Consider the following 25,436-nt stretch of genomic DNA (forward strand, 5'->3'; position numbering starts at 1 on the left):
TGGTGGCTCACACCTCTAATCCCAGCACTTTGGGAGGCCAAGGCACGCAGATCACCTGAGCTCAGGAGTTAGAGACCAGCCTGGCCAACACGACGAAACCCCATCTCTACTAAAACTATAAAAATTAGCCAGGCATGGTGGCAGGCACCTGTAATCCCAGCTACTCAGGAGGCTGAGGCAGGGAGAATTGCTTGAACCCAGGAGGTGGAGGTTGCAGGGAACCAAGACCATGCCACTGCACTCCAACCTGGGCGACAGAGCAAGACTCTGACTCAAAAAAAAAAAAAAAATGTGATATACATACACAATGGAATATTACTCAGCCAAAATAAAAAAAAAAAAGAATGAAATCCCTTCATTTGCAGCAACATGGGTAAGGCTGGATAACTTTTTGTTAAGTGAAATAAGCCAGAAATAGAAAGACAAATACTGCAGGTTCTCACCTATATATGGGAGTTAAGAAAAATTGATCTCGTGGAAGTAGACAGTAAAATGGTGGTTAACAGAGATTGGGATGAGTAGGGGAGAGAGGAGAATGAAGAGAAGTTAGCTAATGGGTATAATGGTACAGTTAGATGGAATAACTTCTAGTGTTCGATAGCACAGTAGGTTGACTATAGTTAACAATAATTTGTTGTATATTTCAAAATACCAAGAAGAGAAGACTTGGAACATTCCCCACATGAAGACATAATAAATGGTTGAGGCAGTGGACATCCCAATTACCGTGATTTGACCATTACACATTTTATGCATGTATCAAAAAAATCACATGTACCTGATAAATATGTTCAATTATAACTTATTTATCAATGAAAAAGCAACATTGAGGGACTTCTACTTCTTCTTAGGATGTATTAAGTCACAAAATTAATGTCGCTCCTATTCTAAAAATGAGTAAAGGCTGGATAATTTATAAAATCACAACTTTTCATGAACCCATCAGAAAACTGACGTTGCAAGAAAACCAAGCGATCTGAATGCCAAAGATGACCAGTCCTCTTTCAGATGAGAATAGGCACGTCAAAAGTTATCAAGTGGATACTGTGATAAAGTAACAAGGAAAAACTGTGAAACCACCACAGATCAGAAATCTAATACTCTATTGATGGAAGTACAAATAGGACACAGTACCAGCTGGGAAAAAAGTGAGCAAAAATACTGAGGAGTTAGGATGAAATAGCTACAAAAAAAGATATACCCTTGGACTTCAAGACTGTGAAAATAGAAACTGAATGGTCCTTACTGTCCATGAAGTCTGTAATAGGCCAGCTGAAGTGCAAGCTGAATAAACGTATCCGGGTGAAGCATCTTGTTCTTGGTTAGCTTTTTGCCAAAAGATGTAAAGGCATAAGCCGCAATCTGTAGATCAGATGCCTAACAAGAAGAATTAAATGAGAACGGTGAAAAATCACCTAAGGAGAATACACCAAAGAGAACCAAATTATCACCTGCATTAAAGTAATCACCAGACATAAAGAATTAAAGGTGTTAAAGGCATAATTTTAAAATGTTTTGTGCAGACATGCTTGGATGACAGCCAAATTTTTACATATGGTTGTTAAAAGAAAAAATCATTATTATTTAAGAGAAAAGTGAAAAATATACCTCCCTGAGATACTGGGCTTTAGCTTGGTTGATGTCATTTAAAACTTTCTCATCCACAATGAAAATGAGCTCTTCTGGAAGTGGTATATCTCGTACCTTCTCTGAACCCTGAAAATAGGGAAGACTTAAAAATATTTTATCTATAAAATTATTAGGAGAAAAAAGATGAAATATTTATTCAAACATACCTTCCATCTTCCTTCATTTTGAAAAATTTTCTCATCCACATAATAACTGATGTTCACCATAATCATTGCATCAAAAGGAGCATGCTAAAATGAGAACACACAAGATTTCTGAATACTTTATGTCAACTTAAAACTTGACCCAATATTTTATTTTCACTTTGTGTCCATTCTTAACAGATAATAAAGCATAGAGTCTTCAAATGCCTCACCTCCTGATGATTAGATAAGATATAAGATTCCCTACAGTTCAGTAACTGCTGTATTTTATTTTTTGGGGAAAAAAATTGTTTAAATTTGGAAGCAACTAGTAGGGCTTCTGGTGGGGCTTGGGGTCATGAGGGTGTATAAAATAACATATAAACAATCTAGATAAATTAATTGCTATTTTTACTAGAAGTCAAAGCAAGTGTATATATGCAACCCTAAGATGTTCTGGAATTGTAAGAACAGGGTGGAAAAGCAGATGGGGATGGCAACCTATCTGAAAGCATTTGGGATGGGCATGAACTTCTTTAGGTAAGGACTTAGGCCACTTAGTGAATATTAGACAGCATAACCATTTTGTGTTTTTTATACATATAAGTGTCCCAATGTGATAATTCTCAGTTTAAGAAATGTGGGAAAGATAGGCTGGGTGTTACGGGGCTGTTTCAGGTTTGCCAGGCATATTTAGAGAAAGAAATTGCAGTTAGTGAATTTTCCCATCATCTATTTTGAAGAACAAAGTTTTTGCCTGCATTTTCCCCATGTTCCTTAGATAAGAGTTACATCAGACGGTTCCTTGTGACTGTCACCACTTTACATTAGACACAGATATCATTCATGATCTGAACGTGACACTGAGAGCTTGGGAGGGAAAGAAGGGAAGTATCAAGATATGGGCCCAGTTTCAGAGGAGTAATTAGGGTCTTAAATGTCACCCTAACACTATAGCTCTGTAGCCTGTATCATGGCCCAGTGGAGCCCATAAACAGGATTTATTGTTACCAACCAGGCAACAACTACATCAGGAAAGGCTCTTGAGGGAGGTCAGTATAAGATGCCTGAGCAGTTTATCTGCCAACAACAGCACACATGACAAGACTCACAGGTCGCTGACAAACCCATTTTCTAACAGTATCTCACAACTGTGTGGTACTTTACAATTTTACAAAGAATTTTCAGATATTATCAAATATATTGTTTCATTTAAGACAAACAGCATCAGTTTCCAACTATTTTACTGGAGCCAGTAGGAAATAGCAAGAGTGAAGGATGTCTCTTTGAGCTATAATTCTAAGCACCCATCTCCTAATAGAAAGCTAATAATCTCAAAGAAGGTAGAAAATATATAAAATTCCAGTGCTATCCTGATGCTTTATTTGTTCACATAATTTTTACCTTTCATTTCTTGCACTTGCACAGAGGCAATATGTATTTACATAGTGTTTAAGAATGTAGGCTTTGGTTCTGAGTTCAAACTACTTCCTAGCTGGGCAATAGTAAAAAAGTTACTTTGCTTTCTAATTAAACTGCCTCATTTCCCTGTAGAGATAATGCATACATACATACAGATGCTGTGAAAAATGATTTTTATACCACTTACACAGTACTTACCAAGGATCTGGCTCACAGCAATAATTAGTAACTATTGTTATTATTAACTAAAGTTTTTACATGCTTCCTATGCACCCTCTGCAAAGCCTTACAATAAAGCCTACAATATAGAGAAGACAATATAGTTGACTTCAGGTTTATAAAATAGGAGGGAAATGGAATTAATATAATCACAAAAGAACATATTCAAACAATTATAATTATGGACCAGCAACATGGCTTTAGGGTAAAATAAGCTTTATTTTACAGTACATATGCTTATTTTTCTTCTTATTATTATATTTGGGACAGGGTCTTGTTCTGTTGCCTGGGTGGGAGTGCAGTGGTACAACCATGGCTCACTGCAACCTGGACCTCCTAGGCTCAAGTGATCCTCCCACCTCAGCCTCCCAAGTAGTTCGGAGTATAGGTATGCATTACCATGCCCAACTAATTTTTTATTTTTTGTAGAGATGAGGGTCTCACTATGTTGCCCAAGCTGGTGCTGAACTGCTGGAATCAAATCCTCCCACCTTCGTCTCCCAAAGTGCTGGGATTATAGGCATGAGCTCCCATGTTTGGCCTACAGCATATGTATTTCACTAACGATGATTTACAAAGGTTAAACTGCACTCTCTATAATCATCTTAGGTTAGAAGGGAAACCTCCATGGAATTTAATGCAAATTATCAGGTGGAGATAATCAGATCAATTTTATGAATATATGCATGTTAATGTACACACATAAAACATGTCCACACACTATAAAAAAGCAGCTCAGTTATGCTGAGAGATATGCTCATTATGAGCCCAATATTCTTTATTCAGAGACAGACAAGATTATCAAAATTATTTTCATCTTGAATTTGTGTGAACAGCAGCATACTGGCGCTATTAGTAAAAATCAGTTTAGCAAAAGGTGTTTTTTGATGGTCTTGGGGATGAGGGACGGAAAGCAAGATGAGTTATTCTTGATGAGATTGACTTACTCTTATATAACAATATAACATCCAATTTGAACAATTTAACATATAATGAAACACAACTCTCAAATGAGAATAATAGGTAAAAGCTAGAAAAGTATAGCTGCAAGTTACATATATAACAATAGGTCAATAAAACTATTTAAATCAGGGAAGAAAGTGGTCAGAGGAGGAAAAGTGTGATGAATATTAAGGTCAGTTTCAGAATCAGTAGAGAGGAAAATACTGTTAAGAGGAAAGAGGCAGTGTCAAAATATGTATGAAGAGGGTAACCAACTGCAGCAGACAGGTCAAAGAGAAATCAAGGGAAGAAGCCGGGGGCAGTTAACCACCTTACAGAAGGTAGTTTGCAAGGAATGGTAAGGACATAAACCAGACTGAGGAAGGTCAAGGAGAATCAAATGAGGAGCTGAAGAGAAGAAAACTGAGGCAATTAACAAGAACTATTCTGTCAACAGTAGACTCAAAGGAAGAGTAAAGAGAACATCTTCAAAATGACTTGTGGCAACCTTTCACTGTAGCTCTGATGAGATACTCCAATAGACATTTACTTTCAGTGCCTATTAACCAATCCACCTTGTTCTGAAATAACAGCTACTTTACTGTTCTTTAGGCAACCAAGCACCACTTCGTAGTGGTTTGAATGAGACTGATTCTACCCACTAGATTCCAACGTTGGGCATGTGACCCAGGCCAAGCTCATCCAAGCACCTGATTCCCCAGGATGGGGACATGAATCACACAGGCCAATCACAATGGATGAGGATTATTCCAGGACTTTTGCTGTAACCATTGGAAACAAAGAAGCTGGCTATTTCCTTTGGGAGTCTATGAAGAAAGCTATGAAGACATGAGACTGTTGGTACAACAATCACATTGGGCAGTCTACCTAAATATGAGGCCAAACAAAGGAAAGGAGTACCAAAAAATGGGGAGAGATTTCTAATGAAAGCATTTGAACATTGAAGTCAGCTTTACCCAAATTTAGCTAACTCCTTGCCAACAAATATCTTCTTATGCTAATGCTAGTTTGATTTAGGTTTCTATCACCTAAACCTGAATACGGATTAATACAACTACTGAACCCTTTTTTTTTTTTTTTTGGAGTCAGAGTCTCAGTCTGTTTCCCAGGCTGAAGTGCACTGGCCCAAACACCGTTCACTGCACCCTCAACCTCCCAGGTTCAAGCGATCCTCCTAGACCTCAGCCTCCCAAGTAGCTGGGATCACAGGCGCACAACACCACGTGAGGCTAATTTTTGTATTTTTTGTAGAGACGGGGTTTCATGCCATTGCCCAGACCAGTCTCCATCTCCTGGGCTCAAGTGATTCACCTGCCTTGGCCTCCCAAAGTGCTGGGATTACAGGTATCAGCCATCATACCCAGCCCTAAACCCCTTTATAAAAAATTTTCTTGGTTCATAGACCTCCTGAATGCCTATCAGACAGTTAGTAGACAGCTAGTGAAGATGTCCATGGGAGGGGAACAGAGGAGAAGCAAGAAAAGTTGTTCATTTTTTATGAAAATGGTCAAAATGGTAGTAACTGCCATTTTAATATCCACAGCCTAAATAGTGTTCCAAAGATCATGTGTCATTTTAGGAAAATAGTTACCTAGTTACTAGGTGAATCTTGAACTCTATAAATATATCCATATGCATTGCTCTGTGCATAGAACACATACATAATGCCATATAATACCTTTTGAAATAGGTATTCTCAGCAAGCAGATAATACTGGGTTTTAAGAGCTTATATTACATAAATATTATATGCAAATCCCATTTTGCAGATATAGTACACAACAAACTGTTGGCCTTACTACAGAAGAAAATAACTTGTCCTATACTTTCAATGAGAATTCAAAACTAAACTTTTCACCACAGTGCCATAAAACTAAATTACTATTCACTTACACTGTTCCCCAGCACAAGTATTTATGGTTTATTGTCATTAATTTAACCTAAAAGATCAAAAGAGAAAAAAAATGCAGTAGTTTACTTACATCACAATTACAGCCAAATACTCCATTAGAAAAGGAAATCAAGTTATAGGATTTGTCACCCCAGCGTACTGTTGGATCTCCAATAAGGATGGCTGCAATAATCTAAAATAAATTTAATTTTTCCAAATTAAAAGGGTTTAATATTGGTTTGTAAGAATTTACATCTTAAACACGTATATCATCTCACCATTCCTCCTCAGGTCAACCAAATTTAATAAAATCATAATATAGTTATACTCAAGAGAGAGTAATTCTGGCCCTGACTTTAGGGGCTTCTCAAAATCTCAAGTTAAGAAAATCCTACCAGAAAAGAAAATGCTGGTACAATATTCATGAATGTTTACAGAACATAGAATTGAGAGGATAAGGGTTTTGTAACTTGAATAGGATAAAAGATCTTGATAAAAGTTTAGTCATTAAAGTCTAGTTAGGAGGAAATATTTTAAGAATTCGTTTCCTACTAAACCTGTTTTTCAAACTGTATACTTTGGCCTACTAATGGATCATGAAATCAACTCAGTGCATCATAATCAATATTCCTTACAAAAAAGGAGAATAAAATAGACTGGAAATATCAGTGTACCTCACAGACAATAAAAGTAATTAGTGCTCTGTGAAACTCCTATTTTATATATGTGTTTGCATGCATATACACATGTATATATAGTGGGCTGCAATCTAAATGTATTTGTAACTAAAAATTGTGGTCAAAAAACTTTGAACAACACTGCATTAAAATACCTTCTTCCTTAAAAAGAAGTCTGGTGATTCTCAAAAAAAAAAAACAAAAAAAACAAAAAAAACAAAAAAAATCTCTCTCCTTGCTACAAGGTTTTTCAATCCTTGATATTTTTTCCTATTATTTAATACCGATTAACTCATTATAAAATAATTAAGTATTTTCAAAAGACTATGAGATTTCTAATACAATTACTATCTTTTATTATTTCCTGGGAAACTGAAATGTCACCCTGGGGGTGGCAGGGGAGCATAAAATAAGGCCATATTTACCCTTAACGTCACTGACTTCAATGTGTTCAGCAATTAACCAAATGATAAAATAAATGACTTACAAGGGTGACATAATTATTAGGAGAGACAGTCCCAACTATGGTGTCAAGATACACTAGTGCAGGTTAAGATTAGGTTCTCATTTCACCTTTGGCAAGAAAAGTTCATTAACCTAGTGCTCTGTGTAAATTTTCTGAGTAGGCAAGCAATGAAAAGGTTGAGCAACACTGATATGTAATATGCAAAGTCATACTTCTTTAAACAAAGTATAATATATAGCTAAACAAACTTAAACAATGTGGCAAGGATTTACCAATTTACTATCTACTTTATAAGCTTCAATTTGGCACAAGTATATTGTATAACTAAGAAAAAGTTTCAAGAGCCTAAATGTAGAAAAAGAAAAAAAACTTCCATGTTCAATAAATATGAGTCTTCCAGAAAAATCTGCAATAAAAAAAAAAAAGAGAAGGTAGTTAAGTACCTCAGAATAATCCTCTGGTGTTACATGCGGACTGCTATCCTCCATGGAATATACCAGTAAACTACTCTGAATTTTTTCTAACAAAGCCAAGTTCTCTGGATTAAGACCAATCAGATATTCTCGTGCCTAAAGGGCAAGGAGATGATGATCAAATATTACAACTGAAATACAATACATCAAAAGAGTTTGTTAGAGAAAAGCTTCGTTAAGAAAAGTGTAAATCAGAACCTTAGCCCATCGAGTTCGCTCCTCACTAGTTAATGCTGCAATCCCAGGTCCATCAGGTTCACTATGGCACTTCTTGTGGATATATGTCAGTTGTCTTATGGAAGATGAAAAGAAGATTCAAAAAGAGTACAGGCAGAAAGTAACTACTTTGGCCTTTAAAAGGTCATAACATTGATCAATATTTAAGTGTTTGGATATATTACCCAAATAAACCACTTATGATGCGAATAGATTTCCTACATCACATATTTTTTAAGTGATTGTGTTCTATTAACACCAAAAGCATATTTGACAATAATTTAATTTCAGTAAATAAATTTAGTTATTGGCTAAATTTAGTTTGGCTGATATATACTTTGGAAATGTGCATGCACTTCTAGGTTACAAGTAAATATCCTTTTTACTGTAAATATCCTTACAATGGAGAACTTGAAAAATATCCTGGTAATCAATTTCACAAATATAATGTACATCTTATCTAACTAAAATCTATGTGCGTATATATTTAACCAGAGGACTTACTGTATACTCAATTAATATTTGTGTTTTACCAAAAAAAATAGAAATACCATATAATCAGTTTTAAGTATTTTCATATGTGCCACTTTGTTACTTCTAATCATTATATTTTTAAAGACTCTATTAGCTAAGGATAAACTACTCCCCCTCCACAGTATTTTATGCTCCTAGATTGGTGAGTTTCATGTATCTTTAAACATACAGCAGATAAATAACTGGGTTCTCCCATAAAGAAATTTTCATCAGTCAAAAATCCACAGAGCTTTAATTTAGCTCAATTTCATGGCACATGTTAAGAAATTACTTCAATTTAAAAGCTTTCAAGTATTTCTCAGGAAGTGAGCTAATGTAGCTTAATAAATGGTCAAAAAATGCTACTAGTAGCCATCAGTTCTGACTTCATCATTCAAAATTGGAATTCATCATTTATCTACTGATTTGCATACTCTCCTCTGTTTGTTCATTATATCTGTAACACTGATAAAGAAATACATTTCTTGCTGAAAAATTCCACCCTTTTTATTTGCAAATTAATGGTGTCCTGAGGAACAGAATAAGGGTTTCTTCACCAATCTGCATCTATAGCGAGAGCAACTTGCCTTGCCTCTCTTCCTGCTTACTTTCTTTAGTAACTACTGATTTTGCTCCAATTATAAGTAAAGCTTTTGCAGTTGTGGTTACTAGCATAAACTCTGAATTTCTAAATAAAATCAACCTGTTTCTCTCCATATGGTACTTGTTGCTACCTTTCCCTTACCAACTACCTCAAAGCACGAGTTTTGACTATGAAACTTTTACTTCCTCCCTGAAATGATCATTTTCATGTTCGTTTTACAAGATGGTCATTATTAGGGAGAAATTACAAAGGAAAGTGTGTTAAACCTGAAATGACATTTTAAGTTTGATAATAAAAGGTCACATAACTGCCCAAATCGCCACCATTAAGAGATACAGATTTGGTAACAAGATAATCCCTCTTTTCCTTTAACTTGGCTAACTATGCACCTGTTTTTCAGCTACACATCTAATTTTTTATATTTCAAAGCACAAAGATTTGTATTAAAAATATCTGCTTACAGAATCATATATTTTTTAAAATATTCTATACTCCACACAGTCTGGCTTCTGCTTCATCGCTTTCCATTCACTCTTTAATTTACTGTCCTCGATTTTTGTTCTCCAGTGATCATCTTGAAAGTCACCAATAATGTCCCATTAAGGAAACCTAGTAGCTTTATTTAAGTCTAATTTTCCTCATTATAGAATATTTGACACTCAGATATGAATGTTAAAATTATCTTCTTACTTGATTTTTTCACATGGTCCCATTGTCGTCTCCGTATCTCACTGAAGTCTTTTTCATTGACCACTTGTTCTCCTTACACTGCTGAATGTGTCTTTTCCCAAATTTCTGTCACTGGCCTTTCCAAGCTCCTCTTATAAGTTTCTCCCTTGGTAATCTCGTCTACTTCTTTAATAGTTTCAATTGTCACCTTTATGTAAGAGGCAACCAACTCTCTAACTTCAACACCATTTTTTCTCTCAATCTCTGTTACCAAAGTTCCAAAAGCTTGTTGGATATCTCTACTTCGATTCCTGCCAACATTTCCAACTAAATGTATATTTAAACATTATCTCCCCCTTCCCACAATTTTTTTAAAAAGATCTTAAAAGATAATATATGTGTAAATCTTCATGTCCTCAGATTAGGCAATGGTTTCTTAGATACAATTCCAAAAGCACATGTAACAACAAAAAAAGAGATAAAATTGGATTTTGTCAAAATGAAAAATATTGTGCATCAAAAGAGGCCATCAAGAAAGTGAAAAGCCAAGCCTAGGAGATATAATTTGCAAATTATATATCTGTAAAAAGACTTATATCTAAAGAACGATTACAATTCAATAATAAAAAAACAAACTAATTTAAAAATTGGCCAAGTATCTGATTAGACATCTCTCCAAGGAAGATATATACAAATAGCCAAAAGGCATGTGAAAAAATCTTTAACATCATTATCAAATATAAACTACAACGAGATCCCACTTTACCCTTACTAGCATCGCTACAATAAAAAAGGCAGACAATAAGTGTTGGTGAAGATGTGGAGAAACTGGAACCCTAATATACTGTGCCATTTTGGAAAATTCTCTGGTAGTTTCTCAATAGTTAAACATAGAATTACCATATGACCTGGCAATTCTACTCCTAAAATATACCCAAGAGAAATGAAAACATATGTTTACATGAAAACCTATATACAATATTCATGGCAGCATTATGAATAATTTGCTATTTGTCTATTATTCATAATAGACAAAAAGTAGAAACAACTCAAATGTCCATCAACTGATGAATAGTTAATAAAATGTGGCATATCTGTAAAATAGAATGTTATTCAGCAATAAAAAGGAATAAAGTATTCATACATGCTAAAACACGGATGAACCTTGAAAACATTATGCTAAGTGAAAGAAGCTACACACAAAAGGCTACATGTTGTAAGATGCCATTCCTATATTAATAAAATGTATAAAATAGGCACATTTGTAGAGGCAGAAAGTAGATTGGTAGTTGTCAGAACTTCTGGGTTTTTTTCAAGGCAAAAACAGAAATCCAGATGTTTATGTAAATTTTCCTGATTTTTAAATAGTGATTCAAATTCTGCTATCCAAGCAAAATAGGTCACAGGCTGAATGCAGCCCATGAAGCACATGTGTTTAATTTCTGGAAGAGTGGCTTTGAATAATCCAATTAATAAGCCTGATCTAATAATTATATGTCAAATTTAAAACACACTAACTAAAACATGTAATGGGAAGACACACAAATATTATCCAAGATACAAAAGCAAATGATTAAAAAGATAAATTTGCCTAAATCAAAATTAAGATTGGACAATTTCCAAAATTTGTTTCAAGTTAACTGGAAGAAAATGTTTGCAACACACATAATGTATAAAAGGTTAATGTAGAGACTATATAAATAATTGCTATAAATCAATAAGGATAAAGTAAAATAGCCAACAGAAAAATAGGCAAAAGTAACTCACAGAAAACACAAATAAATGGCGTATAAAACATATAAAAATGCTCAACCTCACTTGTAATGAGGGATATGCCAATTCGAACAACAATGAAAACCATTTTTCACCTGTCAGTTGACTAGATATAGCTTTTTGTTTGTTTGTTTGTTTGTTTGTTTGTTTGTTTTGAGACAGCATCTTGCTCTGTCACCCAGGCTGGAGTGCAGTGGCATAATCACGGCTCACTGCAGCCTCGACCTCCTGGGCTCAAGTGATCCTCCCACCCCAGCCTTCCAAGTAGCTGGGAGCACTCCCAAGTAGCACTATCATGTCCAGCTAATTTTTTAACTTTTTATAGAGACAGGGTCCCCCTATGTTGCCCAGGCTGGTCTTCAACTCTTGGCCTTAAGTGATCCTCCAGCCTCAGCCTCCCAAAATGTTGCAATTACAGGCATGAGCCACTGTGTCCCCCACTCACCAGATATGTTTTAAGTTTAATAGTACCATGTCAACAATGATTAGGAGAAGTGGGTGTCCTCACATAATACTGGCAGAAAAAACAATGCCACTGTGGATGACAATTTGACTTAGTCAAAAATTTTAAATGTATACATCAGATGATGTGAACATTTCACTTCTAATATCAAACCATAGATATTTTATCCAAATACACAAAGAGGCATGTTTGAAAATGTTAATTATTTGTTATAGCAACAAATGGAAACAACTTTAATGTCATATCATAAAGAAATGGTCACATCAACTATAATATATCCATTTGATGGAATTCTATGTAATAGTTTAAAAGAATAAGGTAGATGTATTTGTACTAATATGGAAAGATTACATTTATTGTTGATTAAAAGAAGCTAACTAGAAAAATAACACTATTTTTTAAATACGCAACTACCCCGTGCCTCATGTCAAACAAAAAAATCAATTAACTCTAGGAAGACTATAAATACAAACGTAAAAGTCAACACAAAATTCTAGAACATAGGAAATTATCTTCTTGGCACTGAGTTAGGGAAAAATTTTTTAAAACAGAACACAAAATGTATAATCTGTATGGTAAAGATTAAAAGATTAATAAACTGGAGTACATTCAATTAAGAACTTCTGTTCATCAGGAAGATGTGTTTAATAGAACAAAAGATCAATTATAAACATCTTCTCTTCTACTCTGTGTATTGCAACACACACAACCAAGTAAGAACTCTTACCCAGAATGGATAAGGAACTCCTACAACACTCACACACTAGTAGACATAACTTCTTTGGAAAACTGGCATTATCTATTGAAGCTGAACATACACATATCCTATGACTCAGCAAATTCTCTCCTGGGTGTGTTCCAGACAGAAATACATGCATGTGTACACCAAAAGACTTACACAAGGATTTTCACAGCAGCCTTTTTCAAATAATAATGCAAACTATAAACAACCTAAATGACTGCCCCTGGGAAGGAGTGAAAGTCTGGAAGAGGGATGACGGGAATCTTCTGGAGTATTAGAAATGTTCTAATTTTTGACCTGGGTGCAGGTTACATGAATATTTAGTTGTACATTTCTGTGTGCAGTTTTGTACATGTTTGCAATATTTAATAAAACTAATTTAAGTTATAAATAGATATATATACCCAACAATTAGAAGACAATTAGAACAACTGATTCTCTGTTAATGATATTAAAACACTGTTTATTTGGCTGGGTGTGGTGGCTCACGCCTGTAATCCCAGCACTTTGGGAGGCCAAGGCAGGTGGATTATTTAAGGCCAGGAGTTCAAGACCAGCTTGGCCAACATGGCAAAACCTCATCCCTACTAAAAATACAATAATTAGCTGGCCATGGTGGTGCGCACCTGTAATCCTAGCTACTTGGGAGGCTGAGGCAGAAGAATCACTTGAACCTGGAATGTGGAGGGTGCAGTGAGCCGAGATTGTGCCTCTGCACTCCAGCCTGGACACAAAGCAAGACTCTGTCTCAAAAAAAAAATTATTTTTTAGAAGTCATTAGGTATGATAATGGTACTAAATGTGTATTTTAAGAGTTCTTCTATTTTAGAGATGTATACTGAAATATCTATAGTGAAAGGATATTATGTCAGATTATCTTCAAAATAATCCATGGGAAAGTGAGGGAAAAGGCAAAAGAGGTATAGTTGAAACAGCATTGACTATGAGTTTATAACTGTTGATGCTAGGAGTTGGTAACTGTTGAAGTTAGGAGATGGGTACACAGGAGTTATCATTATATAATCCCCTATACATTTTGAAATTTTCCATAATATACTTTAAAACATATACATAGAAAATGTATACCATATATATGTATATACATATATAATACATATTATATATTATATATATATATTTTAAGCTAGGTATGCATGTAAATTCATTGCAACAGGTATGGAACAATGGAACACACTAAACTAGGAAGAGTGATTAATTCTGGGGCAGGGAATGGAATTGGTAATATATGTAATGTTTTCCTTTTCTCCAAGTGAACATATTTATATATGTCTAGTAAAATTTAAAAATAATTTAAATAAAAAATACAAATAGATTTTTTTTAAAAAAAAAGCATGCATAAAATTCTTATTTTTCAGCTTACTATCACCTTGAAAGGCAATTCTAAACATGTATATTTTAATTCAAGCAACACCATAAGACCTAATGAAACTCAAGAAAGTAGTCTGAAAACCTGAGAAGCTCTGGCGGGGTGACCAAACATCCTTCATGTATTACATCAAAGACAAAAGCTCGGCCTCGACACAGCACTACAATGTGGTTTGGGGAACGCCCTTCACTCTCTGGAAACAGAAACAGAAAACACAAGACTCAAATCTAAGGTTAAACAGGAGTAAAGATGCATATATCCAATAGAAGAAAAGTAGGCATTCTTCCAGTATTTTATTTATCATATAGTCATCAAATATATCACATAACAAAAATAATGTATTAATGGAATTGCAGTTACTATGATATAAATACATACTCCTGACACTTGTTCCATGTGAGACATCTAGAAATCCATGAGTTTCAAATACCCTGAAAACCACATAAATCCCAAACTACTACAGACCTTTCTAATTTTACTTAGGAACAGTAATGGGAAGGGGAGAAGGAAACCAGTGGAATCTTGGAGGACAGCCATTTGAATTAACAGGTTTCTCTTTTGGATTATTTTAATGTTAACTACTCATCAGGTAATTTAATTGCAGTAATATCTAGCTATGATAACTCAATAAAATAATTTTCAGTAGAAAAGGATACAGTATGCCAGTGGCAAAGGAAAAGAATTTTGTCCAGTCTGGTAACACCTGGTAAGCCACTGACAATGGATTATCTCTGATTTCTTTGGCATACCTTAACTCCCCAAGAACTGTTTGTTTGCTGTAAACCTCAGACTGTTCTGACATAACCCCATCTTTAGGTACTTGTCCTTTTGCCAAGGATCTTCTTATATGATCCCTGCCCCTACCTTCTAAGAAAAGAAAATGGAAAAAGAGGAAGAAAGAGAAGACATACACTGCCGCTTGAAGGAAATATAGTGGTGGGTATTATTTACGGGTCAGCATTAAGTGCTTTATATACATTATCTTATGAAATCTTTTCATCAACTATGAGGAAGAACAGTCTCCTGATAACATTACTCTTTTTTCTCTTATACCTTATTTCCTCAAGACCTAAGGGATGAGATATGTATTTTCCTTGTTCCCCATGGCTACCTCCAAACCATTTCTTCTTTCTTCCCCTTCAAAAACCTCCAGATCCTTTTACCTCTACCACCACTACTCTTTTATTGCTGTCATCTCCTGACCACACTCCTTTCAAAGTTTAGGGCTGGAAAAGAAAAAAGAAAATACACCTGATGCCAAATTAATCAATAAGTGGTTGGAAAGGGTGAGGGTGGCAGAAGGGTGCTACCTCACAATAAACCTGGGGGATATTTGAGCAGAAAACTGAATGGAGTGAGAAAGTACGCCATGTAAATACCCGCAGAAGTGTTTCAGGCAGAGGAAACAGCAAGCACAAAGGCATTAGAATAAACATGAGTTGATCTGCTTAAAGGAAAACAAGGTCAGTGCAGCTGCGGCAGAGAGAAAAGGGTAGAGTGGTAGATAAGGTTGAGACCTGATTATACTGGCCTCAGAAAGTGGCTTCCAGTATGATGGGAAGGAAACCAATGGACGGTTTTAAGCAAGGGAGTGATAATGTGGTCTAACTAAAAAGATCCCTCCGGCTGTTACATGGAGAACAGATTACAAGGGTGAAGAGAAGGTATGCCAAGTCAGGAGGTGACTAAAGTGGTCCAGGTGAGAACAATCGAAGAGAGATGGGATGATGGCTTCGACTGGGGCCTGATACTTGAAGGAGACAAGAGGTGAATTGTTTTCCTTTTAAGATGGACGATATTACAGACTGGAACAATCAAGTAAAGAAAAACACCTGATAAGCAGCAGAGAGAGAGGATAATGCAAAAGCAAGTTTCTTGACTAAGCAAGAGGAAGCGGGACTCAGCACAGATATAGAAGAGTTGTCCTTAGGAGTCAGAGGAGTTCATCTATATTTTAAAAAGAAAAGAAAAGTATATGAATTTGCAGTAACATATTGCAAGGGGGTAGAGAATGGGCAAATATTTGAATCAGTATATTTTCACTGGCTGCAAAAACAAATTACTACTGACTTGGTAGCTTAAAACAACACAAATTTATTATCTTACAGGTCTAAGGACCAGAAATCTGAAATGTGTCTTACTGGGCTAAAACGAAGGTGCTATCAGGGCTGTGTTCCTTCTAGAGGCTCTAGAAGAAAATTGGTTTCCTTCCTTTTTCCAGCTTTTAGAGGCTATCCACATTCCTTGGGCTCATGAACCCCTTCTTCCATCTTCAAAGCCATCAAGGGAAGATCATAACCTTCTCATACTGCCATCTCTTTGGTTCTCTCCTTTGCCTCCCTCTTCCATGAATAAGGACCCTTGTGATTATATACTTTGGGCACATGTGAATAATCCAAGATAACGTCCCCATTTCAAGGTCAACTGACTAGCAACCTTAATTCCTCTTTACCATGTAACCTAACATATTAACAATTTCAGGGATTAGAAAGTAGACATCTATGGGGGACCATTATTCTGCCCATCACTGAAAGGCTGGTAAATGTCATGATGGGAAGATTGCTCATATCTGTTGTGAAAAACAAGAGTTTGTTAGCTAACAAGAAGGATAGCGAAAGGCATAAAACAGTCTTCTCTGGAAGTGAAAGAATAAGCTAACCAAGGAAGATAGCACCGCAGTGCTGGGGGCCAACTTGAGATTTAACTGAGATCATTAAGTAAGTTTTATGGTTTTCTCTGGCCAAGTAAATTGCTAGAGTAGGTATCTTTGATATGTAGAGAAAAGACAAATTAAATTTTAAACGATGTTTAGGTTTTACCACATCAGTACTGGGGAGAGGTAGCAAAGATTTCAATGTGTATGCCTGGGAGTAATGATGGTGAAGAACCAGAAAGAAGTGAAGACGGGGAAGTAGGAATGGAGCCATGAAGAGAGCAGTAGCATCATTAAACTGTAAATCACAATGTGGTCAAAGGAACAGCTGAGTTGGAGTACTGAAAGATGTAGTTTCCTAGAGCTATAAACTGAAGGAAATGAGAGCCTATGGATCGTCTACAATTGAAAGCTAAAATCATCAAGAATATGACTGAGGTAGTAATGGAAAGAAAGACAGGCACTGGGGCTAAAGCAATCAATAGATGAAGGGGAATGGGCAGGAGGAAAGTCACTACAACAATGTAGTGGCGATATAACCTGAAGGCATTTTCTTTCCCCAAAAAGGCTAAAATTGTTAAGGAAGAAGGGTAAACAGAAAGGGCAAAGGGAAACAAAAAGGATACCAACACCTCCCACAGGCCCTGTAGTGCTATATGAAAGAAAAAAAAAACTTCCCCCTTGAGAGGGTACAGGGGAAGTAGTAAGCTTAATGAATAATCAAGCTTTAGTAACATCTTTTAGAGAAAAGGTTGAGGATATAAAGGATTTTGCTGATCGTGAGCTCCAGCAAGTACAGCAGAAGGGTTTGGGGAAGTCGTGAGGGTAGATCAGAGCAATGGGAAATTTGGATCAAATTAGACCATGCACAAATCCGTGAATCCAGCTGACAAGGGATAACATGAGCAGTCTGGGCTTTTTGTGTAAATGTGGTAAACAGGGATGAAAGGTATGACTGAATTAGTCTTAATGGTCTCCTAGGGGGTAGGTAAAAACAAATAAATAAACAACAGGCTGGGTGCTGTGGCTCACACGTGTAATCCCAACACTTTGGGGGCTGAGGCGGGCAGATTGCTTGAGCTCAGGAGTTCGAGACCAGCCTGGGCAACATGGCAAAACTCAGTCTCTATAAAAAATACAAAAATTAGCCAGGTGTGGTGGCATGTGCCTGGTCCCAGCTACTCAGGAGGCTGAAGTGGGAGGACTGCTAGAGCCCAGGAGGTCGAGGTTGCAGTGAGCTGTGATCACACCACAGCATTCCACCCTAGGTGACAGACCAAAAAAAAAAAAAAGACAAACAAAAAACAAAAAACTAGTTCTAATTATAGCCTCCTTATTGAGACTAACCTCAGTGGCTTAAATTCTGCCCATCCCGTCAACACACATCATTTTTTCAGTTTTCTCTCTCTTTTTTTTTTTTTTTTTTTGAGATGGAGTCTCACTCTGTCGCCCAGGCCGGAGTGCAGTGGCATGATCTCGGCTCACTGCAACCTCCCACTCAAGAGCTCAAGTGATTCTCTTGCCTCAGCTTCCCGCGTAGCTGGGATTACAGGCGCGAGCCACTGTGCCCAGCTAAATTTTTGTATTTTTAGTAGAGATGGGGTTTCACCATGTTGGCCAGGCTGGTCTCAAATTCCTGACCTCAGGTGATCTGCCCACCTAGGCCTCCCAAAGTGCTGGGATTACAGGCATGAGCCACCAGGCCTGGCCCAATTTTCACTTTACGCATGATAGATTCAATGGCCCCAAATTATTTCTCCCTTACAAAAAGCTTTAATCCTTCAGCCCCTCTTCCTTTGCACCTGCCCCTCCTGCCCCTCACTGATGCTGAAGAAAAAAACACAGCATGTCATCTCGTCTAATTTTAAATGCATGAACACACATCTCAAATGGGCACTCAGCAGTGTTCAGTAACTCCATTATTTCCACAGCATGTTTGTTTTTCCCACTTTCCAAAAAGACTATTTCAAACCTCCTTTCTCCTCAAATCATCCACCCCAGTGGATGACCTCAGTTCTTATTTCACTAAAAACATAAGCAATAAAAAGTACCTCCTCATCTTCCTACAACAAAACTGGCCAATCTGTTTGCTTCTAGATTCACACTTTCTGCATTCCCTTCTAATTGCCTCTCTTCTTTGATCCTGTCAAAGACCAACCCCTCCACCTTTCTGCTCTTGATCCTCTTGGCTTTTACCTTCTCAATGACTTTGGCTCCTTGTCTTCTCCCCTGCAAGATTATTTTTCCTCCTCTCCTGTAGCAATGCCTATGATGTAATATCACAATCTTTAAAAAATTATTTTTGATCTCCCAGTGCACATCAAAACTTTTCTTGCAATCATTATTTCCAAATGTTACCACCACTTCATCAGTCTGCTTTCATCTCTTCCAGCTGGGGTTCCCTCTTCAACTTTCATTAAAACTGCTCTTGTCAAGGGCAACCTCTGTCCACATCATGTTTACATATCCAATGGTCACATTTTTACCTCATTTGACTTCTCAGAAGCATTATACACTTCCTTCTCTTGGCCTCTGGGAGACCACTGTCCTTGTTTTCTTCCTACTTCCCTTGGTCTCCTTTGCTGGCTCCTCCTCCTCTGATTGGAAAATACAGTATTGAACCTGTGATAAGGATCAGCACTGATCATCTTTACATATGTCCCAAAAGTAACCTTGGCTACTCTTATGGATTTACAATTGCTTTCTATGCCTGGTAGTGATGACTCCTAAGTCTGTAATTTGCAGTCCTGAGCTATTCCCAAAACTACAAATCTTGAATCCAACTGCCTATGTACATTTCCACTTAGATGTCTAAAAGGCATCTTAAATTCAAGACGGTTTAAAGACCACTTGCTTCTCCTCCCTAAATCATCTCCTCCCAATATTTCCCACCTCATGAATCTACCTACGTACCCACCTACCCTGTTAGCTGCTCAAGCCAAATATGTTGAAGTAATCTGATTCCTATTTTTCTCCTATATCTTACAACCAATATATGAATATTCCTGCTAACCCAAAATCCAAAATACATCCAGAGTATAACTTCTCACCACTCCAATGCCATAATCCTAGTACAAGCCATTATCATGACTTACTTGGAATACAAGAACAACTTTCTAATTGACCTCCCTGCTTATAAACTTGTCTCACCTCTAAAAGTCTATTCTTCAAACAGTAGGTAGAATGATCTTTTTTAAAGCATAAATCTGGTCACATCATTCTTTTTATCAAAACTCACTAATAGTTTCTGTTCACATTTTAAATGCAAGCCAAAAACCTTACCTTGTTTTATAAAGTACTATGTGATCTACCTTCTAGTCACCTTTCCAATCTGGCCATCCAGCTCCCTCCTGTGTACTCTGCTCCATCCATACTGCCCTTTGAACCTGCCAAGTTTATTCCTGCCCAGGGCATTCTGCCCTCAACACGCACAAAAACTAACAACAACAACAAAAGTGAACTAAACAAAAGAAAGCCAAAACACTCTGCAGGTTCATCTTATCATTCAGATCCTTGGAGAGGCCTTCCCTGACTATCTAATATAAAATAGCCATGTAGTTACTAATCTTATTTGAACTCTCTGTATATTATTTGCCATGAATTCTGATTTTTTCATGTCTACCTCACACTTTATCCCTATCTCTACATGTCTTCACATGTAAGCCCCAAAATATAATAACTATGTCAGCTTCAATCACCATATCAAGAGGTGCATTATTAATGAATCCCCATTTTACAAACTATAACCCAAAAGAGTTACCTTATCTAAGGATATACCTACTAAGCGATAAAGACAATTCAAAAGCAGGTCTATTGATATTAGTTCTTAACTGATATGCATATTTTCTCTTTTTGCTATTGCTCTTCTTACATTAATTTTATCTTGTTCATTTTTTCCATTCATATTTGCACATTAAACTTTATACCATGAATAACTCAGTTTCCCTAATCTTTTAATTGTTTCACTGGTAACATCAAGGTAAATATATGTGGGCTTGAGGACATTAAATATCTCAAGCATGTAAAGAAGTTTACAAAGAAGAGTTGAGTTCTACATGAAAGTAAGCTCATACCCCTCATACTATGAGCATGATTGGCTATAAATATTTTACTTTTAAATAACATTTTATGTAAGAAAAAAATCCATTCACAATTATACTCTTCAGTAAGTGTAAACTGTGAAAAAAACAGTTACCACAGCAGAATTTTCCATTTCAAGATAAGCTAGGACACCAAGCAGAAACTGCCATTAAACTGCCAGTTTAAAAAAAAAATTGATGAGTCAATCTGAACTCATGTGTCTCTAAGAAGAGTGACTCCAAGCCGGGCATGGTGGCCCATGCCTGTAATCTCAGCACTTCTGGAGGCTGAGGCGGACAGACTGCTTGAGCCCAGGAGTTTGAGACTAGCCTGGGCATCATGGTGAAACTCCATCTCTACAAAAAATACACAATTAGCCAGGTATGGCAGTGCCTGCCTATAGTCCCAGCCACTCAGGAGGCTGAGGCAGGAGGACCACTTGTGCCCAGGAGGTGGAGGTTGCAGTGAGCTGAGATCGCAACCTGGGCAACAGAGTGAGACCCTGTCTCAAACAAAATGAAAAAAAAAAAAAGGAAGAGTGACTCCAGGCTTTTACCTCATATAAGGTGGAGGGACAAGCAGACTCACAGGGAGACTGTGGCATGATAAGCACATATAAGCAAACACTCAAAAAGACAATTCAGGTAACAAAAAATGAGGGTAGAAAGAGAAGCATCCAGATCATATGTTTCAGGATTTTCTTAATACTCTGATTCTACTCTTCAAGTAAACTTTAAACTTTCAAATGATGAAATATAAGCATCAGGTTTGTGTTGAACCATGTAAGATACATTTAGAAAATCCGTTCCCATAAATTACATCTAATCAGAATGATTCAAATATAAGGCTCACAGAAAACCTTTCTTTGTCAAAGTCCCAACAGTAATATTCTTCAAAAGTGTATGTTCCATCACGTCATAGTAGGCTACCCAAATTCCAGTGCCTTTACTAAAAACGATATCTGCATTTTTACTTACCAGTCCTAAAATAATTCATAATGGAGTCTCTAGTAATTCCTGGAACCTTGCAGGTAGAAAATAGCATTCGGAATTGATTCATATCTAGAGGAGTATTTCCAACTTTATGAACAGGCACTTTTTCTCTATTAAAAAAAGGATTTTGATCAAAAAGTCATTATAAAATTTAAAAACCAGCCACAACTGAAGTGTTCATCCCCAAATAAGTAAATTAAGCTTCTCAACATTTTGCTACCTGAGACTTCAGGTAAGCCTGTTACTAAATTCACATGTGTCCTTACTTTCTTAATAGCTGCCAGTAGTTCAAGTTATGCCAAAGAGTTATACTTCCTCTTTCTAATTGAGTCCCTTCCTTTGGAGGCCAGTAGTGTTCAAAATGAGCTGCAGGACCCGCAAAGTTGACATTCAATTGTGATGGTATACGAACATCCAGATAGGCAACATTCAGCCACCACTCTTCCAGCTAAAAGAAATTGATAACATCAGCTTAATGTTCTTCATAATACATGAATGTGTAACTACTGAGAATTTTAAAAAGCAAGCTACATTTGTTCTTTAATTATTCTTCAACATTTAAAAACATGTTTTTTGGCTGGGTGAGGTGACTCACACCTATAATCCCAGCACTTTGGGAGGCCAAGGTGGGAGGATCACTTGAGTCCAGGACCTAGAGGCCAGCCTGGGCAACATAGAAAGACCCTGTCTCTACAAAAAAAAAAAAAAAAAAAATTAATTAGCTGGGCCTGCATGTAGTCTTAGCTACTCAAGAGGCTGAGGCAGGAGGATCATCTGAGCCCAGGAGTTCAAGGCTGCAGTGAGCTATGATTGCACCACTGCACTCCAGCCTTGGTGACAGAGAAAGACCCTGTCTCAAAAATAAATAAATAAAAACATGTTTTCTTGTTTTAAATCATCATAGATATTGAGAAATGTTATTGTGATAATTTCTTTTCAGCGGGGAGCTATAGGATCTTAGGTATTATTTGTTTTAACTACACTATCAAAAACGAGTAGCAAGAAAGCACCAAAAGATACCTTCAGAAATATCATTGTATTGTAGTCACAAGTATGTAACAAAGTACACAGGTGTTTCTTCAGAGTACTTGCGGCATAATAGATAATCAATAAATCCTTACCTAATAATAACAGTTATTAAGGCATTAACAATTTTCCTTTTCCAAACAAAAACTGCAATACTAAATCAGAAACATAAAAACTGGCTGGGCATAGTGGCTCACACCTGTAATCCCAGCACTTTGGGAGGCGGAGGCAGGCAGATCACTTGAGCCCAGGAATTTGAGACCAGCCTGGCCAACATGGCAAAACCCTATCTCTACAAAAAATACAAAAATCAGTTGGGTGTGGTGGTGCGCACCTGCAATTCCAGGTGCATGGGAGACTGAGGCATGAGAATAGCTTGAACCCAGGAGGCAGAGGTTGCAGTGAGCCGAGACTGCACCACTGCACTTAAGCCTGGGCCACAGAGCAAGACTCTGTCTCCAAAAAATAAATAAATAAAACAAATAAATAAAAGTTTTCAGTAGGCTTCAAAGTAATTTAGATTTTTCACAGACACTGTTTTCTATGTGTCCCTCTTTCATAATATGCAATTGAATTCCATGCATAAGTAAGCACATCTTATCAAATTACCTGGAGTCTTGTTTGAAGAAAGTGATGTTATAAACTATAATTAGTAATTCAGAAAGAGACATAAACAAAAAAGATACAGATAAAACAACAACTTCTTTACCTTTACCCCTCTTTAATTAAAATAACTCAAGGCTCAAAATTGAGAACAAAGGAATCCGGAAGTGTGAAATTTTATTATTCCATCACAGATATAAATGGTTCATCAAAAAAAATCAGCTTGCTTTTTATTTCTAAAACTAAATGATAGGTACAATAATTATTTCTAGACTAAGGCAATGCTTTTGAATTATACAACCTCATCCTCTGATTCATAGTAGAGAAGTACAGAAATGGTTGAGCTGAAGAAGTTAAGGAATTTTGTGGAAAATTATTGAGACCTTCAATAATTATTATACTAGCTTCCTCAATTTATCTAACTGAAATATACAATATACATAACCATTCTCCACTGTGATTTTTAATGATTCCCTTTCTCCATTGTACTACGAAAATATTTCTATGCCACCTATGTGACATGTCTATTTTAGTGTTTCTGATTTTTCAAGCTAGTCACCTGGACAAAATGTTTTCCTTCAGCATGGTCTACAGATTACCTGCAGCCAAACCACATGAAGTGATTGTTAAAATAAGAATCTCTGGGCCTCATTCCAGCCATGTGAATCAGAATCACTTATCCCAGCAAATCTGCATTTTAACAAGTTCCCGAACCCACCCACTGAAAACTCCCAAAGTTAAGTGATTCATTCCTTCTTTTGGATTATGAAAATAACAATAATAACTGTAAAAATTTTTACAGCAATAATTTAAAAATAAAAACTATGTACTTTTTATTTATCATTCTTTAAACATCATCAATTATTCAATTATAACAACAAATACCCAATTTCTTTTTCCTTTTGCTCTTTCAAGCAATTTCTGGTGCAATTTTTCTCCAATCCCACTTTGAAATTTTTGAACTATTTCTTCAGTTTTCTTATATTCTTCTTGATTTGCAAATGGTTTCACTAGAAAGGAAAAATATGTATTAAGGTATTTAGACCAAGTACCACCAACTCACCTCTATTATTACTAACTTATGCAAATCTTAAGACTCAGATATGTAAAACACAGTACTGTATTAAATATCAGAGCAGAACAATAAAATTAAGAGTTGACAACATGAAAGTGGCGGAAAAGAAACAAAAGATTTGGAAATCCTTGCTTGAGAGAATGGGATTAGCAAGTCGGGAGGGAGCCAGGGAGATGGGCAAAGGACTGCATTTTTCATCACAAGCCTATTTACACTATCTGGCTTTTCAAACTCTGGAAAAATTAACATAAAGAGAGAAAAAAAGTTGGATATTTTAAGGACATGGTTGACTTGAACAACACGAGTTTGAACTGCACAGGTCCATTTATACCTAATAAAAGTTGATAATGAGTGTGCTTGCCTCTCCTGTCCCTACTTCCACCTCCTCTACCACCTCTGAGACAGCAAGACCAGTCCCTCCTCTTCCTCCACCTACTCAACATGAAAACCATCAGGATGAAGATTTTTATGATGATCTACTTCCACTTAATGGATAATAAACATATTTTTCTCTTTCTTATCATTTTTTAATAACATTTGCTTTACTCTAACTTAAATAATTCAGAAAATAATACATATAAAAATATCTGTTAATCAACTGTTTACGTTATAAAGTTGTACTTCAATTTCTTTTCTTTTTTTTTTTTTTTTGAGATGGAGTCTCGCTCTGTCGCCCAGGCTGGAGTGCAGTGGTGTAATCTCAGCTCACTGCAAGCTCCGCCTCCTGGGTTCACACCATTCTCCTGCCTCAGCCTCCC

The 25,436-nt window shown here is 36.4% G+C and overlaps 1 protein-coding gene across 2 annotated transcripts in view; it reads right to left on the reverse strand.

Annotated features, from left to right (window-relative positions):
* The window catches only part of CROT (carnitine O-octanoyltransferase), a 55,290-nt gene that overhangs the window by 16,030 nt on the left and 13,824 nt on the right, over positions 1-25,436 (reverse strand). For both annotated transcript variants that reach the window (XM_004045687.4, XM_055346857.2), the window contains exons 4-13: positions 24,489-24,613; positions 22,241-22,422; positions 21,960-22,084; positions 14,334-14,442; positions 8,081-8,174; positions 7,853-7,978; positions 6,358-6,459; positions 1,797-1,880; positions 1,609-1,716; positions 1,247-1,377 (exon numbers count right to left, since the gene is read on the reverse strand). In XM_004045687.4, coding sequence (XP_004045735.1) covers positions 1,247-1,377; positions 1,609-1,716; positions 1,797-1,880; positions 6,358-6,459; positions 7,853-7,978; positions 8,081-8,174; positions 14,334-14,442; positions 21,960-22,084; positions 22,241-22,422; positions 24,489-24,613 — 1,186 coding nt within the window. The remainder of the gene's footprint in view (positions 1-1,246; positions 1,378-1,608; positions 1,717-1,796; positions 1,881-6,357; positions 6,460-7,852; positions 7,979-8,080; positions 8,175-14,333; positions 14,443-21,959; positions 22,085-22,240; positions 22,423-24,488; positions 24,614-25,436) is intronic.

The sequence above is a fragment of the Gorilla gorilla genome, chromosome 6, assembly GCF_029281585.2.
Source record: "Gorilla gorilla gorilla isolate KB3781 chromosome 6, NHGRI_mGorGor1-v2.1_pri, whole genome shotgun sequence".
Classification (NCBI taxonomy): Eukaryota; Metazoa; Chordata; class Mammalia; order Primates; family Hominidae; genus Gorilla; species Gorilla gorilla.